The sequence below is a fragment of the Sparus aurata genome, chromosome 8, assembly GCF_900880675.1.
Source record: "Sparus aurata chromosome 8, fSpaAur1.1, whole genome shotgun sequence".
NCBI lineage: Eukaryota > Metazoa > Chordata > Actinopteri > Spariformes > Sparidae > Sparus > Sparus aurata.
Window position 1 is genome coordinate 9445653 of NC_044194.1, and position 27319 is coordinate 9472971.

The 27319-nt window shown below is 44.8% G+C and overlaps 1 protein-coding gene across 2 annotated transcripts in view; it reads right to left on the bottom strand.

The window, feature by feature from the left end:
- Positions 1–405: 405 nt before the first annotated feature.
- The window catches only part of sema3d (sema domain, immunoglobulin domain (Ig), short basic domain, secreted, (semaphorin) 3D), a 37017-nt gene continuing 10103 nt past the window's right edge, over positions 406–27319 (bottom strand). For both annotated transcript variants that reach the window (XM_030426910.1, XM_030426911.1), the window contains exons 3-18: positions 23058–23218; positions 20274–20336; positions 20047–20166; positions 19849–19942; positions 19259–19387; positions 17153–17289; positions 14370–14484; positions 14064–14133; positions 13824–13968; positions 13055–13277; positions 12590–12678; positions 12296–12337; positions 11369–11526; positions 8506–8570; positions 8165–8304; positions 406–1597 (exon numbers count right to left, since the gene is read on the bottom strand). In XM_030426910.1, coding sequence (XP_030282770.1) covers positions 1178–1597; positions 8165–8304; positions 8506–8570; positions 11369–11526; positions 12296–12337; positions 12590–12678; positions 13055–13277; positions 13824–13968; positions 14064–14133; positions 14370–14484; positions 17153–17289; positions 19259–19387; positions 19849–19942; positions 20047–20166; positions 20274–20336; positions 23058–23218 — 2171 coding nt within the window. In that variant the 3' untranslated portion in view covers positions 406–1177. The remainder of the gene's footprint in view (positions 1598–8164; positions 8305–8505; positions 8571–11368; positions 11527–12295; positions 12338–12589; positions 12679–13054; positions 13278–13823; positions 13969–14063; positions 14134–14369; positions 14485–17152; positions 17290–19258; positions 19388–19848; positions 19943–20046; positions 20167–20273; positions 20337–23057; positions 23219–27319) is intronic.

Here is a 27319-nt window from a genome sequence, read left to right on the forward strand (position 1 = left end):
GAGAGATTCTTATCATGTAGTTCTGAACATTACGTCCAAGCATCGTACACCTTATTACGGACACACTGTGTTGTATCGTGACCCTGATGATGTTGTCGCCGTCACGGCTTTATCAGTTTATTCTGAAGACGCCCTTTTTCTCTTTCATGCACACGTACACACACACACACGTACGTACAAACACTGCCACAAAACAAGACACCAGCTGGTCCTGAATCATTCTGACATCTGCATACAGAGCACAGGGACTTGTGTTACTATATCAGGAGAGGCTCAGCCGAACAAAACCCAAACCGTCCTCAACCTGTCTGCTGTTTGCTCACGAGGGCCCAGTGCCGCGCTTTTAAGCAGGAGTAGATTTCCTGCATATTGATTTTTTTTTTATCTCTTCATGTAAGCAAGCCATTCAGAGAACAGAGGCTCCGAGACACATTTATTTAAATAACTTCTCCAAAACAGCAATAAGAAAAACAATCTATCCAGCCTACAGTACATATGAGTGAAACGTTTGTACAAAAAAAATAACATAACACACGACGATCATTAGTGTTACACTGATCGGTAAGGAGGTTAAACTGAGCATACTGTACATATTTACAGTCATTCAACATGAACGCATTGTCATCACCACAAGTAAAAAAAGTATTTTTGTCGCCAAACTCGCCGATTGACCCACGTGTTTCAGTTTTATGAAGTGATAGCATCTGTTAACTGTCTGTGTATGTTAGCGACTGCTACAGGAAAGATCAGCTTCATCTGGTCAGCTCATCAAGTCAACAGATGACTGTGGACAACTAACCATTTTGGAATCATGTCATCTGCAAATCGGCCAGAATTTCTGTAGCTTCAAAGGAGTTTGAACAATTTTCTTTTTTAAATATCTTGTAAATTTCATGAGAGATTTCGAGAAAATCTTAAAACGAGATATTTTCTCCTCTGAAACAATGAAATGCTATCTCACACTGGATCAATTACATATTCACAACCCAAAAATATCAAAACTGCTTGTATAAACTATTATTTTGAAACCCTGAACTGTATATTAATGTTAGTCTTTCGAGACGTATTAGCTCTGAGTTGATCTGTCGTTGCAGTTCTGTGTCACGTCTGCTTCATCATCCTGCTTCATTTTTACCACACCCCTCACTGCTTAACTGTCCTCGCCACCCACCCCTGTTTATCTTTCTTCCGTCTCCCTGTGGTGTCTCCTGTTCCTGTTCTTCTTCATTTCCTGGATGTGTTTCCACTTGCCGGCTCCCATGCCTCGTCCTCGCGCCCTCGACGGCCTCTTCTCCAGCCACAGTGAGTCGCAGTACTCCTCCAGCGAGCTGAAGGGGGAGCTCATCACCCTCAGGTAGTCTTTGTAGCGCTGGCGGGACTCGGCGGCGTGGCGTAGGTCCACCACGGGGTCCTCGCTGGGCTTCGGCTTTCCGTCCAGCTGTCCGTGAGTTACAAGCTGAAGGGTGAGACGGAGGAGGGTGTGGGCGAAGTGCGTGCGCTCCTGAGCCACGCAGACGTACACGCCGGCATCGGAGCTGTGGAGGGAGCGGATCAGGAGACCTCGATCCGTGTGTACGACGCGATCATCCAGCCGGACCTGAGAGACAGACAGAAACATGTGAGGTTTATCACCAAAAAAAACAACGGCTGTCTTCACTTTTTTTTTTTTTTTGTCTCTCTCCAAAACAATGAATCTATCAGAATGACACCAGCTTCATACCTGCCAAGCTGTTTACGCACATATATTTTCACGCTTGGTTTGTATCCAAGGTGCATTGAACATGGTAATGACCCCTGAAACAGGAAACACATTGAACTGGGTGCGGTGACGGTAACCCACGGCGCTGTGGGGGCCGGGCGGCGGGGTCGTGATGTGGTGTGGAGAGATCTTTTAGATTGCGTGATGAGTGTGAGCAGTCAGCGAAGGCAAAAGAGGGGTTTTGTGTGTGTGTGTGTGCTCGACATTAAGGTGTGTGTGTGTGTAAGTAGTGTGCTAATGTTTGCGGTCCGCTCTTTCCACTTAGCATCCGCCATGATTCATCAGGTGGCACGGCCGCTGTCAGGTCCTAAAACAACACAGCTGTGTTCAGAGGACAGGGAAAGAGCGTGTGTGTCCAGTGTGTGTGTCTGTGCGTGTGCGGATGCTTCAAAAGCGTACCTCCCACGGGCCTGTGCCGACCCCCCAGAGGTGCAACTGATAACAAAGCTCGAAAGAGGCCGGGGGGGTAAACTTCATGTAGAAGTAATATTTTCCCGTGTGTGTGTGTGTGTGTGTGTGTGTGTGTGTGGTTTCCAGGTCTGACACTGATGATGTGTCGTCCAGCCAGAGGCAGACCCTCAGGCCTCAGAGGCCCGTTGGACCTCGACCCTTACCCCACATTAAGCCTTCCAGCCTGTCTCCTACCACATACTCGTTTCCTGACACACCTGACTGACCTGACACACACACACAGTGGGATGAATATATACAAAACACGAAATGTCAGGTATGCAAAGTCTTTTTAAATCAGTCAATACGTATTTATGTGTTTGTTTGTGTGCCTTTTGTGCGCCATCAGAAATCGAGGCATCTGCGACCACACGGCAATGCCAGACATTCAAACTCGGCCAGATGGTCCGCCTTTATTTGTGTACCTGTGTGTCTGTGTGTATCCGGGTATCACACAAAGCCTTTAAGCACATAGTTGGAGTTCTGCGCTAGCGGGGACATTTGCATGCATATTTGTATGTGTTAACAAGAGTGCGTGCATGCTGTGCAACCCTTAATGAAACCCAACTTTTTTAATGGTCAGATGAATCTCCCAAAGAGTGGGTAAGTACTTTCAAAGTTTGACATATTAAGAGCTTCCCATGCTCACAGGAAGTCTGCGCTCTGTTCTAATGAACACCGTGGATGAGGTTCAACTTCATCCATGCTTTTCTTGTTAGAAATTACCTAATGGGCCAGCATTCCAGACCCCAGGTGGTGAACACACACACACACACACACACAGGCACTCGCACACACACTTTCTCACATGCTGCGAGGGGAGACAGAGGAATCTCTTCCAGCTCACATCTTTAATAGCTGACCTTTTACGAGCGTGTAAGAGAATGGGAGCGTGCGTACGAGCGCAGGATGAGAATAAGTGTCGGCGCAGGCTGCAGGTGCTGCGAGCAGCTGGTCGAGGATGCCTTTATCAAAACCCATCAGGAGGCAGGGAGTGTGGAGAGAGGGACGCAGAAGGGAAGAGACTGTGGGAAATTGTGGAGACAACAGGAAAAAGTATGAGGAAACAAAGCAGACGGAGGAGGAGGAGGGAGCGTGAAAGCAGTGAATTACGTGAGGAGAGATAAAGGTGGGGCTGATGAGGGACGTTGAGGGACAGGAGAGGACGAGGGATGACAGACAGGAGGAAACAAGAGTGGGAAGAAAAAAAAGCATAGAGCGAGAGGTTGAAATGAGCCGGACACTGAAGGCATCACCTGCTCCAGCGCCACACGCACAGCTGTGAGATCTGGTAGACCGCCTGAGCCCGCCAGAGAGAAACAACACATCCACCGACCAGACGCGGCTACAAGGTGGAACACACTAAATCAATAGGCATCTTGTTCAGAACTGAATGTGTCTGTGCTACAAAGGTCACACAATTAGGGCCGCGTGATAAACTAATCTTGAAGATAACCGTATGCTCATTTGTCAGGTTTTTTAATATAGCTTACTAATAGAATAATTTTAAATGCTTTATCGCTCAAAAACAAGTTTTCTCATCCTGTCCATTGTTGCAGCTCTTCTTCTTCTTCTCCTTCTCTCTAGCCGGATTCTCTCACTACTCTTTCACTACTTTCCCAACTCGGTAACACTTTCTATTAAGCCCATTTCTTATAACGCATTATGATGCGATCATAATACGGTTATAATGAAGTTATAATAATTTATAATTGGTGTTGATGTTTCTGGGCTTCCCTCTTCAAAGGTGTCGGCGTGTAGTTCGATAATAAAGGATACTGCGGAGGCAAGGCCGGGTGGATAAATAGAGCAATCTTTATTTAAAAACAGAATCTAATGCCTTGAGTCCGATCAGAAGCGGCCGCGTTCTGATATTATCAAATCTGAGGACAAAACAATGCCAAAATACTTGTCCTCTGCTCCATTAAAACCTCAGCCTTTTGCTCTTACAAGGTTTTTCCAAATGCCACCCCTGTTCCTTCTGTCAGGGCCTTTTTTAAGCGTCTCGTCTCAAAGTCACCCACTTCTTCTGATTGGTTCCCTTGCCAAATTACTTAACAGAAGAACAAGGAGTTTGATCTGTGCTTAGTCATCTCCTATTATTCGGCATGCAGGTCAAGCTTAGCTAAGCACTTAATCATTTGTAACCTTTGACCCCTTACAGTTGGAAGCTACCTCCTGGACTTCTATTCACACAATGAAAATCAATTGGTCATGATTGAATTCAAACTAAGTGGGTCAGTCATGATTGAATCTCACTTAAGTAAGTCAGAATGTGTTGTCCTCCAGACACCTCAGTGTTATAATTACTTATACATGTTCATGATGTGTCATTGGATGCTTTAAATAAAGTAAGGACACTCTGTGGCATCCAATGACCGCTTATATTGGTTTATAACCACTGTTTAAGCATTATACAGTCTCATATGGCCATTATTTGACATAACACTTATGATAAATTATAATCACGTTATAAAGTATAATAATAGTGATTATAATGCGTTCATGAGAGATTAGTTATCATACTTTATGATACATTATGATGCTCAAACCCTTATAAAACATTATTAAAAAACATTATAATCTGTTAATAATTGTTATTATAACACATCATGAACATGTATAAGTAATTATAACACCAATTATAAATCATTATAACCTCATTATAACCGTATTATGATCACATCATAATGCGTTATAAGAATGGGCTTCATAGAAAGTGTTACCCAGAACTCCTGTGAAACTTCAATAAATTCGTTTCAACTCAGCCTCCTGCCTCGTTGTCCGCTCCTGGGTCCAACTAAAAGCTACACTTTCCTGAGTAGCCAGACTGCTCTGATTGGTCAGCTCACACATGCCTGGTCTAATATGGGTGTGGTTTCAATATTCTGTAGCCAATGAAGTTCGTGGTTTTTTGCCTTAGCTTCTTTACAGTCACCAGTTTAGCAACGGGTGGTAATTATAATGAAGGAGTGAAAACAGCGGTAGGTACTGAAAAGAAACTAAAGCAGCAGTGACAGTGAAGTCACGTCTCCACATAGAGACGAGGAAACAAATCAGCTGACTTCCACTAAGGCAGTCTGAAAAACACGCCATAACTAATCTCACAAGAGTCTTTCTCTGACCTCCAGCTCGGTGGGGTTCTCTTGAACTCCCCTTTCCTCTTTGTCGATTGTCAGCACAGCAGCATTCCTGAGGTTCAGCCAAGAAAACAATTAATCATGTGCTTAAATCGTAAACATTAACACATGAGAGCGAAGCAAACAGGACTGCAAAAGGCTTCGCGCTTATATTTCTTTTTACAGCCAGACACGTGTCGCCTGTGGGCACAATGAAGATAGTAAAAGTATTAGACTCAACTCAATTTGAGAGCCATGTTTGCAGTCTGACATGTTAATTGAATTTGAATTTATTAGCCCATTAGCAGACGCAAGTTGTCCTTCAACCATGTGTAGTTACTTAAAAGTCCTTTCCTTTCCTTTCGTCTTGGGTAATTTATGTCTACAGACATTTAAAATGTTGACTGGCTGCCGTGCCAAAGAGATACATCCATTTATTAATGTAAAAGGCTGTTGTACTATACAGCTGTGTTTGTCCCTGTGAAATATTCATGTTTGTTCCCCTAAAACACTGTTGGAATTACAATGCACCATCTGGTTTCTTTAGGTTTACGTCTGGACTTTCTTCAAACACTAAAAGCTGCGTTTTTTTTTAAGGTTGTTTATCGGGATATGTATCACCGTTAGAGACGGTGATGAAGACGCGTATTATCCATCATGTTCCGCTTTATTTGTTTAGCTTCTGTCTCCATCGCACAACAAACCCGAGGGAGGAAGAACTCCTGCATTCACTCCTTCATCACTTTGTCTAGGGTACAATAGGTCACATATCATTGCGTGCCTGGACACACAAACACAGAAAACACCCCATTGTGTTCATTACCCCGAAACACATGGCTGTCCCCGGGGAGCGCTCTGTTATGATTTCTGCTGTAGGGGGATCATAAAGAAACACGCACACACACACACACACACACACACACAGGAAATCACTGGATTTTCTGCCACGCGGGCCTGTAAAGGACCACATGGGTCTTAAGTGACCTCTGCACCTGTCAGGGTGTTTACATTCACCCTTGAGAGAGGGGACAGGGGACCGGTCGTGGGAGTAAATCACTGTAGTGGGAAGCGGGGAGGGAGAAAGGACGAGGATCGAGTGGTGAGCGGGCCCACTGGAGGAAGGTTTTGTATGTTTGGACAGGGGAGGGGGGAGGACGCCGAGGTGCTGAGCAAGCAGGTCTCTGTTGCCTCGTTCAGGAGACGGGTGTCATCATCAATGGGTTTCTTTCACCGCTTCAAACGCTACACGTCACCTCTGTGTCCCTGTGCGTCCTCCCATGTCCACCACCCTGTCTCTCAGAATCTGACTGTTACGGCGATGATCATCCCACTCGATAGATCATATTCACACACTCCCAGGGCGCCCACTTTCCTCTGACATAATGCTCAGGTTGGGAAGCTAAAATATCACACTACCGTGTTAGAGGTTGCAAGTCTTATAAACGTAGGGGATCTGACACAGTTGTGGTAATGTCACTGCTTCCTGTTGAACAGCAACTGAAAAGGCAATTAATCGTAAAAAACCTAGAAGCAGCATCGGGCCACAGTAGCCTCCATCAGACAGCTGCTAATGTTAGCGTTCTGCCACTTCCTAGCTAAGGTTACTGTTTGTGCTCCACTTGACGACAAGGAAAGGCGTGAATTGCTTTTCAAATATCAACACTCATCTGGGACAGATTTATTCAAGCCTGGACGCGAAGTTCGAACCAATCAGAATCCTCCGAGGAGCGACCGGCTGCTACGGGCTTTTCGGTGTGACGACCAGCGAAGTGAAGCGACTATCCGTTGGAAAAAGAAAAAAAACAATGGCGGCTCCTCAAGAGTTGGCGTAGATGTTCCAATAGCACCAAATACATCAGACTAAAAAAATATTATTCACTGAAAGATGTGCAGTGAATGGCGGGGAAGGCTTTTCTTGACGATAACAATGTTTTGGCTCGTCTCCCAACTGACAAGAGTTTGATTTAGCAACTGGCTCCACCGGCTCCTCTTGAAGTCATTGTATAAAAGTTGGCCCGCGATAGACTGTAATGGAGATAAGGTTTGTCCAATCACCGGCCAAGTATTTTTGTGCCTGCCCTTTTTTTGAAACGGTTTCAAAGGATGACTTCTCAGATGGCTCCGTGGAACAAAACCATCTGGTGTGTCGAGTTGCCCAGAAAACAACTAGGAGAACGTGTAGACTCCCCTGAGGAGCCTACGGTGGCCAACGGGCGAAAGCAGTTGTATGTTCGATGAGAATACCATCCATTTTTCATATGACATAACAATTGTCTCGTCCTCATCTCCTCAGGTCTGTCTGCAGGAGGGTTCAGGAAACCCTCCATAAATTAATAAAAAAATTACTTTATGCATGGAACTACGTTGGACCCTGGACTGCTCCTGTGTTGCCCATAATTCCCATAATTCCCAACAGATTTTGGGTATTCCACTTTGTCCTCCCGGCCCAAGCGTTGTCTTTTTTGATTTTCACCATTAAAAGCAGGACCTGCAGCGGCGTGATTTGCAGCACCAACAGATGCTAATGGGTTCAAGGCTCATAAGTCACAGCCGGAGACGCTGAAGTAGAAGGATGGTGCTTTTGGATTCTTTTGAAGTACTTATGTAATAAATAAATGCTCTTGGGTTCGGTTAACTTCCGTGCTTCGTGACCTGCATGTGAGAAATGTGACCCCTCAGGTACAGTAAAGTCAAGAAAAGCAAAAACAAGGTCCACCTTGATGAAGAAAGAGAAAAGCAGGAGTGGAAAGAGTGTGTGAGGTAATTTATGTTCAGGTGGTGTGTGTGTGTGTGTGTGTGTGTGTGTGTGTGTGTGTAGACGAGCGCACTCTCTGACCTCCTCCCTGCGTTCAGATCCAGCTCTCTGTATGTACCACCGGATCTGGGCCTGCTGAGATTTGGGGATACACTCGAGGAATGTGGAGTTGCTCTGCACCCCGAACAGGACCCTCTCCTCCACCCGTCCCCCGACAACACCTAAAGGAAACAAGACCGTCATTGATCCGCGAGGCTTTTTTGCTCTGCTTCTTGCAGGTTTTCCTCTGGTGGCCAGTTAAGTGATTTATTTATTCGTTCACTGGACGTGTGTTTACAGCTTGCAAGCAAAAAAGAAAAAACAGACTGTTTTACGAGGACGGATACTGGCCGCACTTCTGAAGGGAACAAAGTCGTACGTACTGTCTTCCGTGTCCCAGCACTGGCTCGCAGGGTCTCCGTGCTTGATGTCCTGTCTCCTGGCTCGCCTGGAAAACAAACGCACAGTTGATGATGGACTTTTTACGTCTTGTTTTTTATTTACACGCCAAACATATTTAGAGTAGATAAAGTATAATACTGATTACAGTATGCGGAAGGGAACTAATCACATGTATTTAAGCACTTAACTTAAGAAATAATTCAAGATACTGAGGCTCTGTCTTGAGTTTTTCCATTTATATGCATCTTTATATTTTTACTCCACTACATTGTTTCAGGGATAGCTACCTTTCACATCATCATTTTAAAAACTGAAGGGTCTTGGTCCCTTTTGCAGGTTGATTAAATCCTCCTTTTTCTTATTTGAATAAAACTTGCATCAGACGGAAAACGAAGCTGAAAAAAGAGCTCATCATGAAAAGTTTCACTCCAAACAAATGATCTACTAGTTGTCGAGATGAAAACCAGCTCGACTACAAATGTCTACAGCAATAAAATGCTACATCATCATTGACCGACACTGACAGGGACTATTTGACGCTAAACGACCGCTTTTACTACCTCCACCTCTGATTAATGTTAAACCGAAGTTTAGAGATATTGGGAGGTGGTGAGCAGAACATCTCCACTCCCCCCTCACGGAGCCTGCAGGCGGATGCTGGGATGGAGATTGGCAGTTTATAGAAATCGTCCAGTTGAGAGGGTGTGTTTGAGAGATGACTGTGAAGCTTGGGGCAGTGGAGCTTGCAGACATCGATTCATTAATGTCGTCAACTCTTACGTGGTTATTAACAACTAGAGACAGCGCAGCGCCAACCACTGTATTTAATCAAGTTTCAATTTCAAATCTGCGTCCTGCGCCTATTCAACCGAGCCTGTGTGTTTCTTGAAAACAAAAAAAAAACCCACACACATTTTCAGATGAGAATCAGTGGAGCAAAGAAGTGAATAAAAGGTCTCACACATCTCAAACTGGGGTTTGTTTTACAAAATGTCACATTTGCATTTATCGGAAAAAGATGTGAAGAAGATGCCCGACCATTTCCTCCAGCCACAATTGTTTTTTGCAACCACTTGAAACGTGATTTAAGATGTGACTTTAAAAAACGCCCGACACAAGGGAAACTGCGGCGAAAGTAAAATGCCTCATTCGCTTGCAGCTTGATATTTGTTTTCCTACCTACACGTTTAAGTGGAAATGAAAAAAAAAACTGATAATCAAGTATCTTTGGCCTCTAGCTGGGTGTCGCTCACTTGGGCTCCCTCAGTTTGTATTCATTTCACCTCCTCCGCCTCCTGTCAGTCCCGTGTGCTGGGACATCTGTGGCCTACGCTCGATGACGCTGTGAAGATCGTCTTTCAAAGACGCCCGTGAGACCAAAAGCGGGGCCTTCACTAGTCCACAAACCATAACAGCGTTCCCCGCTGGCCAATAATCTGACAGTGTGACCTCTAACTGTAGGGTATGGATTCTGTAGGGCCTGATTCGTGCTAGCAAGGACCAACGCAGACGCACAAAGAATCGTGCAGACACACCTCGAGGACTACACTCTGGAGGTGTGGAATGACAGTCGCATTAATCAGCGGAGGAGCCACATCTCTAATCAATGCCGCAAAGCGACTGATACCCTCTGGCATATAGGAAAGGATGAGGAGGCGAAGAGAAACCAAAAGAGAAAACATATTTAGCAAGAACAATGAACTCTGCACCAACAGTCCAAGAATAAAGGAGCAGCCCTGGGAAAATACACACACACACACACACACACACACACACACACACATCGCATTGAGAAGTAGGGCAACAAATGGTCAAAGCAGTTTATAGATACACTTTTTGCCTTTTTCTTTTTTTGGATCCATGTATAAAGTATAATTAATTTGCGGTTGTTCAAGTGGTTTAATGAAAAATGTAAGTTTAGGGGTTATTTCCCAATTCCATTGTCCAACTTGGGGTAATACAGCTGTATTTTGTAATTAATGCTTTGCTTTTGTCCCTGTCTCATTAAACGAAGACATACAGAGTGTAAACCCGTCCCATTAACCGACTTGTACAGAGAAACTGAACATGCGGCGGCCCAGTAGCTCAGTCAGTAGAGCAGGCGTCCCATGTACAGAGGCTGCGCCCAGGTGTCGAGTCCGACCTGTGGCTCTTTGCTGCATGTCATCCCCTCTCTCTCTCTCTCATCCTTTTTCCTGTCATCTATCAATAAAGCCACGAAACAGTGCAAAAACAGTGGCCGCTCGCCTTCAAAGTAAAAGTTTTGCGTTCTGCTCGTTGTACAATGGAAATTCCATTGTGCAACAAGCTCAAACATGTCAAAATACAATTTCATTACTAGAAGTAGGACAATGACATTAGGAAATGACCATTAAACTGGCATTTTCCTTTATACAACTTAAACAACTGCTAATGAATTACACCCCACGCAAGGACCGGAGCCATAACTCTCCAGCAGGAAGTGCATTTTCCCGCAAATGTTCATCTAGCTGATGCAAATTTGTCTGAGAATTGTATTATTTTTGCAAACTTCATATTATATCTCACAATGTTTCTGCCTAATAAAAGTAGTCATACTGTGTATTGAGTTATATGAAGCAGTCGACAATTAAATAACCCTGTAGATTAGCTGGACATGGTGTATTACTTCAAATATGACGGACAAAATGTACTTTTTATCATTATTACTTAATTACTGATATTTCATCCATGTGCATGTTGGAGTGTGGCAGAACACCACTGCTGTGTACGATTTTAGTGAAAGTCATTTTATCTTTACAGTTACTTTCACAACAACAGAGATTTCACAAATCAACTCGGCGACTGTCCGATCCTCCGGCGTACCTCTTGGACGCAGGGATGTATCGCGCACACGTGTGTCCGTCCCAGGCGCAGTACGGGTCCCGTGCAAGGCAGCATTCGGCGCAGGCGTGACCGTACAGGTGACATCTGCTGAGTGAGACCTGGGCAAGCCCTTCACTTGAGCCCACGTAGAGCTGTTGCTGTAGTGAACACACACACACACACCAAAGTCTTTAGGGACATGCAGATCAATTTCATGTTCAAGTTCACTTTCCATTCAGGGAATTAATTTGGTTAGACGTGCATACAGATATACATGCAGGGGAGAGCAGACACTGAAGAAGTCTATAAAACTGCAGATTTTTGTGGTGGCATTTATTTATTTATTTATGCAGTCTTCCTTATACATGTACTCTTCACCGAATAAACTTTTCGCAGGGTTGACTCTGTGATTTAAGCTCAGGAATAACTGATTCAAAGTGTCAGAAACATTAACCGGGCGTTTGGAACCACAGGCTTTCTCAGCGTGAGGAATTTTAACAAACGTGACTCAAAGGATCTGCTCTGACTCGTCTGAAGTCAAAGAGATTCCTACACAGAACTTCAAAAAACAGAAAAACACCAATGAGCATGCACACACAGACGCACACACGCACACACACACGGGTCAAACACTGCTGGAGATTAATGGAAGCTGTGATTGGGGTTGAAGTGTCTACTGACACCCCTGACCCTAAGATAATGAGGCAGCAGGACGAGAGAGGGCTATGAGGAAACGAGGGAGGCTAAAGAGAGAGATGAAAACTGAATACATGAATGAATTGGGGATAAAAACAGTATGTCTTGCGCCGTACCGGGCATAATGCACACAAATGAGTGTACGTGGAATGAATAAAGGCAGGGAGAGGAGAGGAGAGGAGAGGGGAGGGAGGGAGCGTGGGATTAAGATGGATGAGAATGAGGCCGAACCTGTTTCGTTGACATCTCCATACTGAGGATAGGAGTCGGAACCTGCCAGAAAGAAAAAAAAAAAGTCAAACAAACTTAGTTGAACAGCTTTAACATCTCGGTGAACGCACATTCTCGGAGCAGTGTTGGAGTGAAAAACAACGAAATGCTGATTAATAGCTACAATAACTCTGTGTAACAGAGGCATGATGAGTATTTTTCACGCCCGGAGAAGCGTCGAAAATACTGAAACTGTGTGCGCTTGTGTTGTGGATGTGGGGAATTTGTGAGAGTAGCCGTATTGAGCACAAAAACCTGAAAAACTTGCAGCTCCTCGAGCACCACTTCCTCCGTCGACCAATTCTCTTGAGTGATGCTCACCACCTTCAGAACCGAGCCGGCGTCTAAAACAGACAGCGAGGCAGGAGGGAGAGAGGGAGGGAGGGAGGAGGGGTTGATTTGAATGGAATCAGGCAAAAAAAACACACCGCATGTATTTTTCATTCAGGAGTGAATAATGTAAACCAGCAAGGTATGAGTGCTGAAGTATTTTCATATCAAATAAAAAATGAGAGGAGAAGGACACTGTATCTGACACAATATCTGTTCGAGCAGGATTCAAGTGCAACCTTACTTTTATCTTGTTTTTTTAAAAAAAAAACCATAACAGCATCAGCAAACTGTGATTCAGGCTGACAGGGACTCATAGTAATCTTCTGCCATCTGCTGGTCAAAGATGGAATTACAAGAGGCAACTAGGATGAGAGGTGTGCGTCTCACCTGTTCCCAGGAACATGACCTCATATTGCCCGTCCTCTGCCAGAACTCTGTCCACCACAATCTGAGTCAGGGTGTAGTCCACCCGGACGCGTGTGAACACGGGTCGGCCGGTCAGAGGGTACACGGAGCGGTACATCAGAGGGTGGAACCGGATGAAACTGACCACCTCATCCGGGAAGTCTTTGGTGGTCTTGATCTTCGCGTCATACGTCTTGCTGGGACACTATGGACAGAGTAAAGAGAATGTTGATCTGGAGCGGAGGTTGACCGCTGTTCCCTGTCAAACAATCTGCTGGTGCATGTCTCCCTCTGGTGGTCAAATAAAAGACAGCACGAGGCGAAGCACATCTGGAACATTTGTGTCACCCCTGCTCCCCCTTTTTCTGAGAACGCTACGGCTCAAACACAACGCTCACTCAGCTGTACACACCTGAAGCACACACACTAAATTCCCCCCGCATCCCTTTCTCTCCCTTGATTATGTTTTTTTAAACAAACAAGAATCTGATTAACATGTCAAGTGACCTCATCAAAAGCCACGGCTGTGTCGTACGTTATGGGGTTGCAGATGTGAGCATTACCCTGCAGCATCTTGAACGTTTCACCCTCGAATCCCCCGAAGAGAACTTTTTTATAAATTAGGCAATGTTTATTATTTTGTAATTAGCAAGAACGCCGTGGATTGTATTCATCCAATCTGCGAGAAGAAAATCATCTTCAGCTCAGAGCTGTCGGTTTGTCTCCGTGTCTGTTCGGTTTGGGAACGCACCGTTCCGGGTCTTGGGTACGGTATCCTCCCCTCGTACTCTACCCAGCGGTGGTCGGGCCCCTCCTTGTGGGCGTAGGGGCCGTTAAAGGCGGCCCTTATGTCCGCCATGCTGTACACACACACTGCAGAGCCGCGGAAAATGGAGCTGAGAGGGAACAAGAGACCAGATTAAGGCTGTGGGAGGAAAAAGTAGAGAGCACGGGTGGTGTTTATGACGACGGTGATGAATACCGGACTCACCTGGAGGTGGTGAAGACTGCGTACACTACAGGGTTTTTGTCATCCCTGGTCGGAAGCAGAAAGATGTCCTCTATAAGAGAAAGTACAGGAAGCATAAAGGTTATTTGTGTTTATTACCTTCTGCTGCAGAGAAAACGTTCCGCTGCACCTCCATCTTATTTATGAAGCAGCAGCTACGGAATAATATTGGCTGCTGCTGCTGCTGCGACTGTAAACTCAATCCCCTTCTAACGTGCACTCTGAGTGTACTTTCTGGAGGATATACTGACCCACATATTCACTTTTTTTGTTCTCACGGCCACTTACGGAGCTCGTCAAAGTGTGTGTCCACTCCGTCCGGTCCGGGGATGGAACACACAAGTCTGGCTTTGAGGAAGGTGGTCCATTTGTTGGTCAGACTCCTCAGCCCACCCACATCATTCTGAAACACAAGCACACGCACGGTAAGAAAAAAAAACCACAGTCAGCGTAGCGCAAGCTGTCCAACAAGGCCAGACGAAAAACACAAATTAAAAATACACGTACTTTGTACTTAACCACAATCCAAACCGTAATCTGTCTCGCAGTCTTCGACACAGAGACAGCACAGAGAATCGCAGTCTGAGTCAGATTCCCTGCTCTAATCAGGAAAATAAACAGGTGAACCCTCGTGCCTCGAGGATGGATCTGCTTATTTAACCAGCACAAAGGAGACCTTCTTGTTAGTATAACGAGCGTCGGGTGTAAGAGAAAAGGGAGAGGGAGGAGAAAAAGGGAGACAGAGGAGGGGAAACGTGAACGGTGGAGAGAAACAAGTGGAGGTGCAGGATGTGGGAAGAGAGCACTGAAATCAAGTGAGGCCGCCGATCGACAACGCAGGGTTTTATCTTAGCACATGAATCGCTGTTTTAAGTGGGGGGGGACCTTTGATTGTGCTGCGTGGAGAGCGTTCAAGTGCCCTTTCTTTGTAATGCATGGAAAACGAAAGAGAGCCTCCCCATTAAAGCCGGCCCCAAGTGGAACAGAGAAGACCGTTATGGGTCAACTCGCACGAAAACACACTTGTGTTTTAAGAGACGGCCAAAAAAAAAAAAAAAGAAAAATGTAAGCACTTAATGACAATGTTTCACAATGGTGATAATCTTCAAAGAGGACTGAAGTGAAGTGCCCTCTTTCCTTTTTACATGCAGGGAAAAAAACACACGGATAATGAAAGACCAAGATACAAAGACAGAGAGAGGGAGGGAGAGAGAGAGAGATAACTGAAAGAGAAAGAAAAGTAGAGGGCTGTAATCCGGAGGAATCTCCCTCCAGTCTGTCTTACAGCTTACTCCCAAGTCATAAATACGCTGAAAGCTTTTCTCTAAGAATGTAGCAACAGACCTGCGAATGCTAGCATACTGATGTGACGGCTAGTCCCATTTGGAATGACTAACGGCGCGCTGTGTGGCATCCAAAAGGTCCCGCAATCGCCAATCCATCCCGACTCTGTCCTCAGTCAGCTGTGCAGCGCCGTCCGAGCTTACAGTTGTTTTGACACGCTGTCAAATAGAACTTAATGGGCACTGAAACGCAACATGCTCCTCAAACGTCTTCGCATCTCACATCTGAACCGTCCACTACGCAGCTCTTTGTACACTACACCCCTATTACATCCTCCAGAAATGACTTTGTCAAAAAAAAAAGGCAAGACCTTAAGATAAAAGGTCAAGCACACATTTGTGATGTGCATGTGTGTGTAGTTCTGTCTTTTCACTTCGTGCAGTTTGTTTGCTCTGACCTGCCAAAGGACTACAGACGCTGGAATGGTGCATCAAACAGTGACATTTATGTTATGTCTTCATTGTCCCTTTTAAGTTAATTCAATAAATAATACCAATATTGATGACAATGGAGTTTGACAATGCTAACAACAGACCTGTGAATGAGGACTTCTTGGTCCAGTAAGTTTTGCATGTGAATGGCTCTGCTGTCAAGTGAGCAATAAATATGTCATTTGCGACCTCATCCAGGTCACATACAGTATCACGACATGTCATGACCTCTAGACTGTTATTAATCTGTTGAGATGGTCATGGTTTGGTTAGGTTTAGGAACTTAAACTACTTAGTTAGGATTCGGGGAAAAAAATATGATTAAAAAAACTACAGCCAAGTCACGTCATATGACGTAAATTACTTAATTTATGTATGTACACATAACAAAACTTCAAAACAAATTACTCTTGGCCACAATCTGCGTGCAATTCCCCATCTCCCTGGCCGCAAGACCTTTTCTATGAAGTTTTGAAAGCACCCAAAGCACCTCCTGAGTTGGATTCAACTCGCCCTTTACACTACTGCACTGAAGGGGCGCTTCAAGAAGCGACGCTAGAAGGGTACAGACACCGTCGAACTTAGAGACACACTGGCCAGGCAGCCAAGTTTGACACAATATGAGAACAGGCTGCTCTTCGAGACTCACTGTCCTCGCCGTGAGCTGCATCGGATAAAAGCGTCTCCGGAATGTATTAGTACCACACGTGCGATGTCTGTCTCTGAGATTTGAATTGCACTGCCACAAAACATCCATCCTTTATCACTTTTAATAGCGACAATGAGATGCCGCGGAGATCTTTCAACTACATCGACCTTTGTGACTGTGTAGGCAGCAGCACTATGAATGCCCTGTCAGCGGAACACAAAGGGGCTCCGACCATGATTTACTGGCCCTGACAGACTCTTTCAGATGACTACAAAAGAAGAATGTATCAGGAAGGCCTCCTCCTGGGGGACATAAAACACCTCTGTAGTGGCCGACACAAAGATCTTTATCTGGTCACATCATTGTAGGAGCTATGGCTCCCACACACTGTAAGGGGTCCTGTACTCCTACAGTCTTTCTCTATAGTCCCACTAGGTTGCACAAACTTTGTCATAATCTTCCATTGAAGCACCATTTCTTTTATTACCAAAACAATGCCTTAGGTCGTGTATAGTATAGGCTACTAGCCGGGGTTTGCTCCCTTCTATTCATTCTGTCCTCCCGTCTGCCCATCCGTCTATATCCTCCCTCCATGCCTCGCTATACCTCCCACTTTCCACACCTCCCCCTCTTCTGTAATATCTCACCTTGCACACACGAGCCACCCGGGACACGATGCTCTTGTCGTTGCCTTCCCACGACACCTCCCGGAAGAAAAAGTATATCTTGTCGTCATCAGGATTGTAGGTGTCTGCGATGGGGTGCGCAGATATAAACCTGGCCTCTGAAGACACGGAGAGGAAGAGAGAAAGAGCGGGGAGAGTGTTAAAATAAGTCCGGTAATGGCTTTGCCATGCGCTGCAGCCTCGCGGTGGCATTAACACTACACTTAGCACAGGTTTTATTTACAGTCTTGCTATGTATCTCTACAGGAAGGCCTGATTTACTACCATAACTATTTACTAAGCTCGAGCCGAGGCTGCACATACGTCTTTAGGGTGCCATTCAGCTGGATTAATGGATGACACAGTGATTGCGAGCATATTTAGGTTAGTTTAAAAGCAGTTCTGTTTACTTTGCGATGATTTTCAGCCTGTCTAGCAGTATCTGTTAGGCAGCAGCGTGGCACAGAGAACACCCAGGCTCAGATATCTAGTCTAATCACGTTTGAAACAGTATACAGATCCTTTAATTAAAAGTACTAATACCACTATATAGGTATTTAATTACAAGGGAAAATTCCTGCATTTAAAGCTGGATTAACTTTTGGCACGCTGAACGAGCTGTCAACACAACATTGACAGAGTTTTAAAGTTGAGTATGTCAGGAAACAAATTTCCCATCAGGCAGAAACAGAGAAGCTTAGAGTTGTTTTTCTGTACACACAATGAATAGAATCGTCACTCTTCTTTTTGCTCCCTTTTTTGTCTCCATAGTCAACAAGTGAAGAACCTGGCTTTGTAGATGCAATATTTTCCATTATGCTCAACAGCTAGTTGCTAACTTTGTCTGTCTGCCGTTTGGTACTGGACAATTAGCATTCAGCGGGTTTATAGGAGAAAAACAACTGCCTGCTGCAGCTTGAAATGAGGTTGGTTAAAGCTGCTCAGAGCGAAAAGACAGTGAAGTGACTCTAGGGCCAAAACAACGAGCTAAAAGCAGCTAAAAACACTCTCTAGAGCCAAGAGGAATGGCAGAGTTGGATGATGATTCTCTCCGGGTCGCTATGAGTGGCAGGTTCCACAATGTTTGCATTATATACTGCATGTAGAAAAGTATGTCCTACTAATATCAGTGCCCTTAAAAAGGAATGATCTTAACGGAGACCTAAAAAAAGAAACAAACGTGATGTTAAATAAGGAAAGCAGAAACTATACGGGATGCAGGAAATAGTGGGGGGGGACTATCAACAGCATGTTGCCATCAGTGTCCTGATTCAGAGGGGAACTGGTCCAAAAGCTTAAGTGTTGCAGTGACATTACATCAACATTAGCTCAGCCCCGAGAAGCCGAGCCAACCACCAGAGGGTGATTCCCCGACTGGAACAGCTTAATGTACGACCGCTAACACGCTCGACAGAAGGTCATTGTTAGTCCTGCGGCACTGGAAAGATGTTCCACAGGCTCGCAGGAACAGAAAACGCTGCAAGAGGCGATGTGCTCTCTCTCTCTCTCCCTCTCTCTCTCTCTCTCTCGCTCGCTCTCTCCCCCCCCCGCCTGCCCTGCGCCAACACGCTGAATACATACACCGAGAGAGGAAGACGGGGAGAGGCGTAATTTCTCCAAACATCTCTGACTGTGCGGTTGTGAAATGTGGAGACCATGTGTAAGGATTTGGACGCCTGTGACAACTGTTGATACACGACAACCCATCAGTGGCTGCAAAACACTGGAGCCTGGAGATGTACACAGAGAGGGAAGAGTCCCTCCTCAGTGATGACTGTGCATGCTTGTGTGTGTGTGTGTGTGTAAGTGTGGCTAAGCGGTTGTGTGACTAAGACTGTGAACTTTGTGGCACACTGTAAATTCCCCCGTAGGTGTGGTCCCTTTTTCAGCTATGGCATTCATATAAAAGTTCCAGCTAAATGAATAAGTGGGCTGTTTCCTCTGCATCGGAATGCCAATAACCATCCTGAGGGCACAGAGAGGCTCTTTGTGTCACAGGAGAGAGGCTGTAAGTTTGGGAGAAAGAGCAATAACAAGTTTTGAGTGCACTCGACATGTCAATGTGGATACGCGCGAGCCTGTGCGCACCATTGATCCAGTAGTCTTCGGAGATGTCCGTGCGTATGTAGTGCTGGTCGGGCGGAGGGCCGAGGGAGCGCGTGAAGGTCGTGTCTTTGCCCAGGAAGTCTGAAGATGTGCCCGCGTACAGGTACTGATCTGGACCAGGTACAGAGACAGACACTCAGTAAATTTTTGGACATGAAAAGTCAAATAATGTCTGCAATCATAAAAACATATCACCAGACAGATCATTTAGTTTTTTCGAATTTCTCTGGCTTCCCCTAGCGAGCCCATTTTACAAACCCACACAGGCCGAGGAACATTTCAAGAAACAAACATATGAAGGAGCGATAAGGCTCAGAAACACTTGTTGTTTACCGTCCTCTGCCAAGCGACTTTATCGGCGCCTGAGAAATGTTCGCCTGCCTCTTTGTTGACCAAATCATTTGCAGAAAAAAGTGCTGTAGATGCAGACACTGCACGAATACAAATTCACTCCAACGGCTAATGGAGAATTTGTCCGTGGGTGAATGGTGCTTAGCGGCAATAAAATTCTGTAGCACATGAGATAAGGCGGGTAGAGGACTGCCAGAGTACTGAGTGGTGGCTCGTCTTACCTGTGAGGACCGAGGTAAATGGCTGCAAGGGGTCAAAAGGACATTTCAATCTGCCAGACTCCACTGTGGTAGACAGCAGTTGGAACGCGCCGTCCTGAGAGTCGGACAGGAAGATTATATTACTCTTTCAAAAAATGTAAATCCAACTCCTGAACTCGTGCCAAAACTATTCCTCACTCACTCAAGTCTTTACTTTACCTTTCTGTGGCCGGTTAGCTCAATGAAAGCACAGGTAGGGTGGAAGGCTCCCGTCCCACAGGCGTAGACATGTGTTCGATTGTAGTTGTGGAGGACCCTGACAAAGTTGGCGCACTCCAGCTGGGATAAGCCGGGACAAAAAAAAGAGCGAGGATGAGCTCATACTGAACGGGTGTATGGTGCATTACAGCTCGCAGAGGTTTTATAGATGCTTTAGAGGCACTTACATTTGCATTTTTGCCTGCCAGTTTGCACATTTCGACTCGGTCCCGGGGAGCAGGCCAGTAGATCTAATGACAGTTAAAAACAAGGAGAATGTAGCAGGTGAGTCTTTTACTTCAGATCCTTAAAACAGTCGCTGTACAGTTATTTTTCCTTCATATGCTACTATGACTCAAGTTTTAAAGTTTTGAGCTCCACTCCACTGTCCCTTACACTTTCATTCAATGTTTTCAATGTTTGCCAGACTACTGGATTGCAGTCGTAGCTGCTGAATCAATAAAATAAAAATAAAATGTGTTTAAGCCTCAACAGGTTCAGAACACAGCAGCCAGACTTCTCGCAATATCTGAAAGACGAGTGCATCATACTCCTGTTTTAGCATCTCTACACTGGCTTCCTGTGCATTTTAGAGTCGAATATAAACTTTTATGGATCACTTTAAAGGGTTCCACCGACTAAGCTCCTGATCCCCTAACCCTGATAGGAGCCTAAGTGCAGCCTGAGATCCCCCAGAAGGTTTTTTTAGTGGCTCTTTAGGCCATCAGTGCCCTCGACTCTGGAACAAACTGTCAGAGAAGATCAGGCCGACCAGTTCTTTATCGTATCAAAGCCGTTTTAAAGGCACAATATGTTGCGCAGTCTTTTGTTCACTGAAAAGTGCTATCTAAATTAAATTACTGAAGTTTTTCCACATATGTCTATGTCTGTCCAAACAGTGGGGGGAAATGCAGTTTTGACTATAATTTCAAAGGTATTTTAGACCTTGTAACTTCCTGAAAAATAATTAAAAAATGCTGATGACTCATCCTGCACTCAGGGGCATACATACATTTTTCGTCCAGTAAACGCTTTCTTTATTTTATGACGTTGCCACTGATGTATAAAAAGAGGAACTCCAGCAGAGGGATACGTTGCTCAGGACAGAACCTCACGGACCACTGTACAAAAGCATAACTTTATTCATAACTCGTACTAAAACTCACATTAATAACTTTTTTCCTAACTGTCCTGTTGTAGACAAGTTGTAGAAAACATTCTGATAACCAGCAGCATCTTAGAGAACACCTCCGGACCGGGGCTATATGTAGCCTCGGGAAAACGACGAAGGAGGCCACTTACAGTACAAAGGTAATTTTTTTGAGTTTCCTGGTGACTGATAATGGCAGCTTTGTTGCTAAAGTAATCACTAACTGCTGTTAAATGTAACGTTAGCTGGCGTTAGCTGGTTTGCTTGTCAGATTGAGCGTGACCTACATTTCTATTAGCTGCTGCCTATTTTTACATTAACAAACAGCGAATAGCACTCCAACAGCTGCTTCGTGGGAACTTTAACGATCATCGACAAACTTTTTCGCTCCTCACCTCTCTTTGCGTAATTTTTAAAAACCCGATCTCAGTTTTCTGATAATCAACACCTTCGGGTGCTGGTACAAAAGAGCGATGTGTGTATAGCATCCTGTGTCCTTTCAATGTACCCCAGCATGTTCACACATGTGTTATAACAGGCTTATGTGCTTAGCGTGTTACCTCTAAATCCTACCAAGGAGAGCTATCGCCGCACTTATTCATGGGTCGACGGAGCCTCAGAGCGCGTGTAAACACACCGGCAAAAATATTAGAGCATCTCATGATTCTGAATCATTGCATGCCGCCGAGGAGTTCATACAGAAAACCAGTGTGACAACGTGATCTGCTAACTTGAGCAGCGTGTGGCCTGTGTGAGGGATTAAACTGGTTATGAGACGCTGAACGACTGAAATGAGTGGCCTAGTTTTTACAGCGTATCGAGATCATAAATGCGGTGGTAAAAATGTTTACTGCATAGAGGTTATCTCCTGAAAATCAAGGCTGAAACAACTGGAATGTTTGCAGCCCGAGGGGTCCCTCTCCAGGTATGCCTCTTCGTTAACTGATAAAGACTGAGTTTGCGTCTTTCGACCTTACTCGCTGCTGACGGCCGGTCCCAAAAGGCAGAGAGAATTTGACTTGCGATGCATATCACACCGGCATCAGTATCAATGACCAGAGAGGCAACAGCAAAAGGCACCACTTCGAGAGCAAGTCTAAGAGTTAAAACAACCAGATAAAAATCAAATAAACACGCCGTCGTCCCACCAGCATATCGGCCTCAGCTGCATAAACACACACTCACGTCTGCAAACTTTAACATGTGGCACTCGTCCAAAATGCATCCCCGTCTTCGTGCATATGTGCAAGCGCGAGCTCCGTAGATGTGTATACACTCGTGCGCGTGCCCTCCACCGCGATGTCGCTGACCTCAGCAGACAGACAGTGTCAGGCTGCTGTTGACTGAAAGGTGAGCTCTTCTCTAAAACAATACACGGCTGAGTGCATTTTCGACTTAGCTGCACGGTAATGGAAAAATAATACCTTACATCACCCCACTTAATGGCAAGACAGGTATAAGCGTCACGAGCTGAGGCTAAATGACTCTCTCTCCACAACAATGAGCCGTTCGCAGCAAATAACAGAGGTGATTAGGTTGTCTCGAGTGACTCCAAGCATGAGTTTGCATGTCTCGGGGATTGGGAGACACCATCTCCTGTTCGAACTTGAATTTCTTCCAGCACTCTCCTCCTGTCGGAGGGCGCGGGGACTCTTAACACGGCTGTAAACACTTCAGCGTCTCCCTAAACAAGCTCTCAAGTATAGTTAATGGGCCTGAATAGCTACAAAAGTAAAGGGAAAAAAAAAAAAACGGCTGTTTATCTATTGCACGAAGCTCATTCTTGATCTGTGAATCTGTGGTCTTTATAAACATACTGTACCTTTCTGGGGGCCCTGGCCAGATTGTCGGGGTCAAGCAGGTAGATGTGATCCCTGGCTCCCAGCAGAAGACGACCTCTCTCCTCGTCCAGCAGCTGCGAGTGGGAGTGGAGGCCATCGGAGGGGCCCAGGAACAGAGACACACTGCCAGCTTGCAGCAGTTCTGGCCCACAGAGAGAGCGACAGATAGACAAGATAAGGAGACAAACAAAGAGATTAATGAATCCTGGCATACGTTTCATAATGCACCATCTAGCATTGAATTACAGTACGTTGGGGAAAAAAAACATCTCAGCAGGATTAAGATGTCAAGATGAATTTATTCTCTTCAGCTCACTCATATCGAAATCCCCAAAACAAGCACTGGGTTTCCTCTCCAAGAGAAAAAAAAAACGTGTCTTGGCTTGACTTGAAACTGCCTAATCCTCTGTGGTTCAACACCTTAGCCACACATGCTGATAGAGAAGAGATACAGTAGCACAGAAGTCGACAGCACACCGCTTTGGGGGATGTGTTGTCGGATATCTTAATCACGGTATTTTCGGACCATTTATCTCTCACTTTAAATCCAGCTGTTGAAAAGGAACTCTCCTGACTAGACCTCATTCTGCTGACGCCTGAACGTCTCCAGAATACATGAGCTGTGGCTGAAGCATAGGCCTGTCACGAGCAATCTGAAGTGAGATCATACGAGCAGTTGGATGAGTTGTTGCTCACCCATTAGATGATGGTTTACTGTTGATTGACATACAACGGTGGGGCCCTGTGTGAAACATTAACATGAATGAAATATTTGATAAATATTCAGCTGAATGCATCACAAAGTCAAGTTATTTAATGTTTAAACTGTTTTTACTCATTATTTTGACATTTTTTAGAATCAGATTATGGTTTACAAAACTTTTAACTATATGTCATGGTTTGGGATTTGGGGAATCTGTTTAATTTTGTAGATAAGACACTTGAGTGTCATGTTTTACTTTCCACTTCCTGTCTTTGTCTGTTGTCCCAGCCGTCTTCTGTCTACACCTGTGTTTCATTTGTTCATTAGCTTTTGTGTATTTAAGTCTGAGTGTGCCTGCTCCTCATGTGTTCTCTCTGTCCCCACTTTGTTTTTCTGGTTTTGTATTTCTTACTTGCTTTTTAGATTTTTCCTTGGACTTTCCTTTGCCTGCAATTTGTTTTTTCTTTGGATTTAGGGCTCTCAATTTTCGGATTTTCGGATTTTTGACTTTGGACACAAGCTTATCAATGAATCTCGCTATACTGCCTGTCTGATCGTCTGCTTTTGCATCTTTTCTTTGATGGACTGTGACAATAAAGAGTTAGAAAATACTGTTTACACACTATTTGCATTAATATTGGTTCGTCTTTGGATTTCAGAGGCATGTGTGTGTCTGGGAGCTGAATACTGACTCCATTCTCAGCTCAGAACTGTGTCCTTGATCTCCTTGATTTGAGGAAATCTCTTCAATCACCAGGGTCTTTTCAGTGCTCCAGTATAGCAACATGCCTTGAATAAACACAGGCTCAACGCGGGGGAGTCCTGTGGGAGTCACTCTGAAAGGATTGACATTGTGATTACCCTCTTGGTGTGAAGGATTGGAGAGGTCGCCAACCTTCAATATTTGAACTTCTGAGACCCCTCCACACCACGCAATCCTGCTTAATACCTCCTCCTATACACAAGCTCACACACACAGCACCCCCACATGTTCATATCTCTCACCCCTACACACACATCGTGGCCCAGGCGGACTAAACCCTACAGAGAGATTAGGCCCGCTAGCCCTTGGCTAACGCTAATCTGTTCTGTAAACACAAAGCACTATGAGCCCATTGAAACAGCCTGCTTAGCTGTTGCCGCATGGCATAGTGCTGCACACCTTTCCCAAAAGAGCGCTCTCTAACCCCCTAAACAACTCCTGATTAGCTCCTCTGCTGGAGCTCTGGGGCACTCTCATCCACACGTTTATTTGAGTAAGGCATCACTGTGCTGGCTCGCTGCCATCAGGTTCAGGCTCTGCTGATAGAATAGATTTCATTTCTATAAAACCATGATGTCCGTCATTGTAAAAGTGCAGCAGGTTACCTAACACAGGGTGAGGAGTAATGCTTAGATTCCTTAGAGGAGACTGATTGCTGTTATGGTTGGATAGGTTCCTGGTTCTGCCGGTATGGTACAAGAGCTTTAAGCGGTTTGATTTTGTGCCAACCGACCGAACCAACATTTGTCAGGGGCAACATTAAGCAGGGAGAACTAGCAGCATGTGGCTCGACACTTCCTGTATTCTTTTCAGAGTAAAAGCATGTCTAACCCTTATTTCTAAACTTTATCAGGAACATGTTCGGGGAGACTCATGACAGTCTTATTTTATTTACAATTTTGATGTTCATCTTTAAGAGAAGTCCAGTCCTGCTGAGTTGTTGTGAGAAATAAAAACACAATGGGTTACAGTTGCCCTGATGGACTGTAGTTCTACAGTCTCATTAATCTGCTATCATTTTCTTGAGAGCAGCTGAGTTTTGTGCAACATCTAGTGGGGAATTTCGGTGCTACATGTCTGGCCTTGTATCAAACCAGCTAGAAAATGTTTAAATCATCCCAACCCTAGTAAGGTGTGCTGTATACGAATCTGGATTAGGGGGACACTGGGACAAGTATCACATCATTTGAGCATGAAATAGAAGAAAATTTATTAGAGGTAACCTGCTGATCATTGAACTCTGCTTTTTAAGCTTGCAGTGCTTAATGTCGGGTGACATCTGCCTCTTTCTGCCATTAATAAGCAGTGTATGATGTTCTGTTCAAGGTTTCAAGATACAGAGAGCAACGTCACAGCCAGTATCAAATGTTAAGACAAAAAAGGCTCAAGGACAGCCTGATTTAATTTACTGAAATTCTACTAAACATGTTTGTTCACCAAAGGGAGGTACAGTACAGAGCCTTTCAACAAGTGGAAGAAAAATGGCCTGTAAATTGTCTTGACTAATAAACTGTGGTTTATGAGTAATAAAGGCAACAAGACGTGGAAACAATGCATGCGGTGTAACTTAATCATTTTGGTTACACGTTAGGAACAAAGGCAAAACAACTATCTGAATATGTGATAAAGCCAGAAAAACAAATAAATCATGACCAGATGATTTTACTCGTTTGCCAAAAAGCAACACCATCTAATGTTTTGACTCTGGGTGAAACTTGAACTTGTGCCTGAAGTTTCAGAGGCGAGTCCGTACGTTTTGGAGCGGAGGGGCCATTGTTTTGGAGGTGTTCGCTCAATCAGGGATGATTTCACTTTGATCACTTCACCCTTCACTCACTGGAGCCGGCCTTTCACGGGGAGGGGTGATGCGATGTGATGTTTGAAGAGTCATCAGTGCTGGGTGGTGTTGCTTTTGAAGAGTGTGCACTGATGACATGGCGAAGCATGATGTGTGCACTGGGTTGGAGGTGATTTTGCTTTTGATGGAGTCTTCTTTGCTTCGTTCATTCGGTACTGAGAGGGCCAAACATGGGCATTGTTCTGCTGTTGTTAACCTGAGGTCCAAAGTAAACCGCTGCACAGTCAGATGACCGTACTCTTGAATGAACAGTAAAGTTAAGTCGGCTGCGCTCCAAGAGACACACCCCGATGAAGTATGAAAAAAAGTCGTCTCAGATATATGGCCCCATTAAAATGCAATCATCTACGGGCTGATGAACTGCTTTATTTGATCAACTGGTTGGTTTGGAACAAACATAAAATAAGACAAACCGTAGAACTAAATACTAGCCTAACTGCTGAGTAAACACTGTCCCTTGCAATCATTATTCCTGCAGCTACTTACATATATTTATGTTGGACACTCAGGACATGCATGCGTATCTATTTCCAGCCATACTGGCTTTTGGAAAGCCTTTCACCGGTAGAAAAAAAAGCTTTTTGGAGGTTGAAGTCGGAGCGAGTTTACTTTTAGGTCACAGCGGGGATTCAATTTTATGGAGCAAGACTGAAGTTCATTTGTGTGGTTTCTTGCAGCTGATACATTGCATGAGGGATGGAGACTTTGAAGTAAAGTTTGCGCCGGAGTTTAGAATGGGTTTTAGAGGGAGCAATAATTTAGCTTTCCCCCCGGTGGCACAAAGCAAACAGACTCAGTTGACGCGAAACTAAACACATGGACAGACTGCATATTGCCGGGGATCGGCTAATATACACACAGGAGATTGAGCGACAGTCTCCTATGGACCAAGAGCATCAGCCTGACATGTACTGTATGT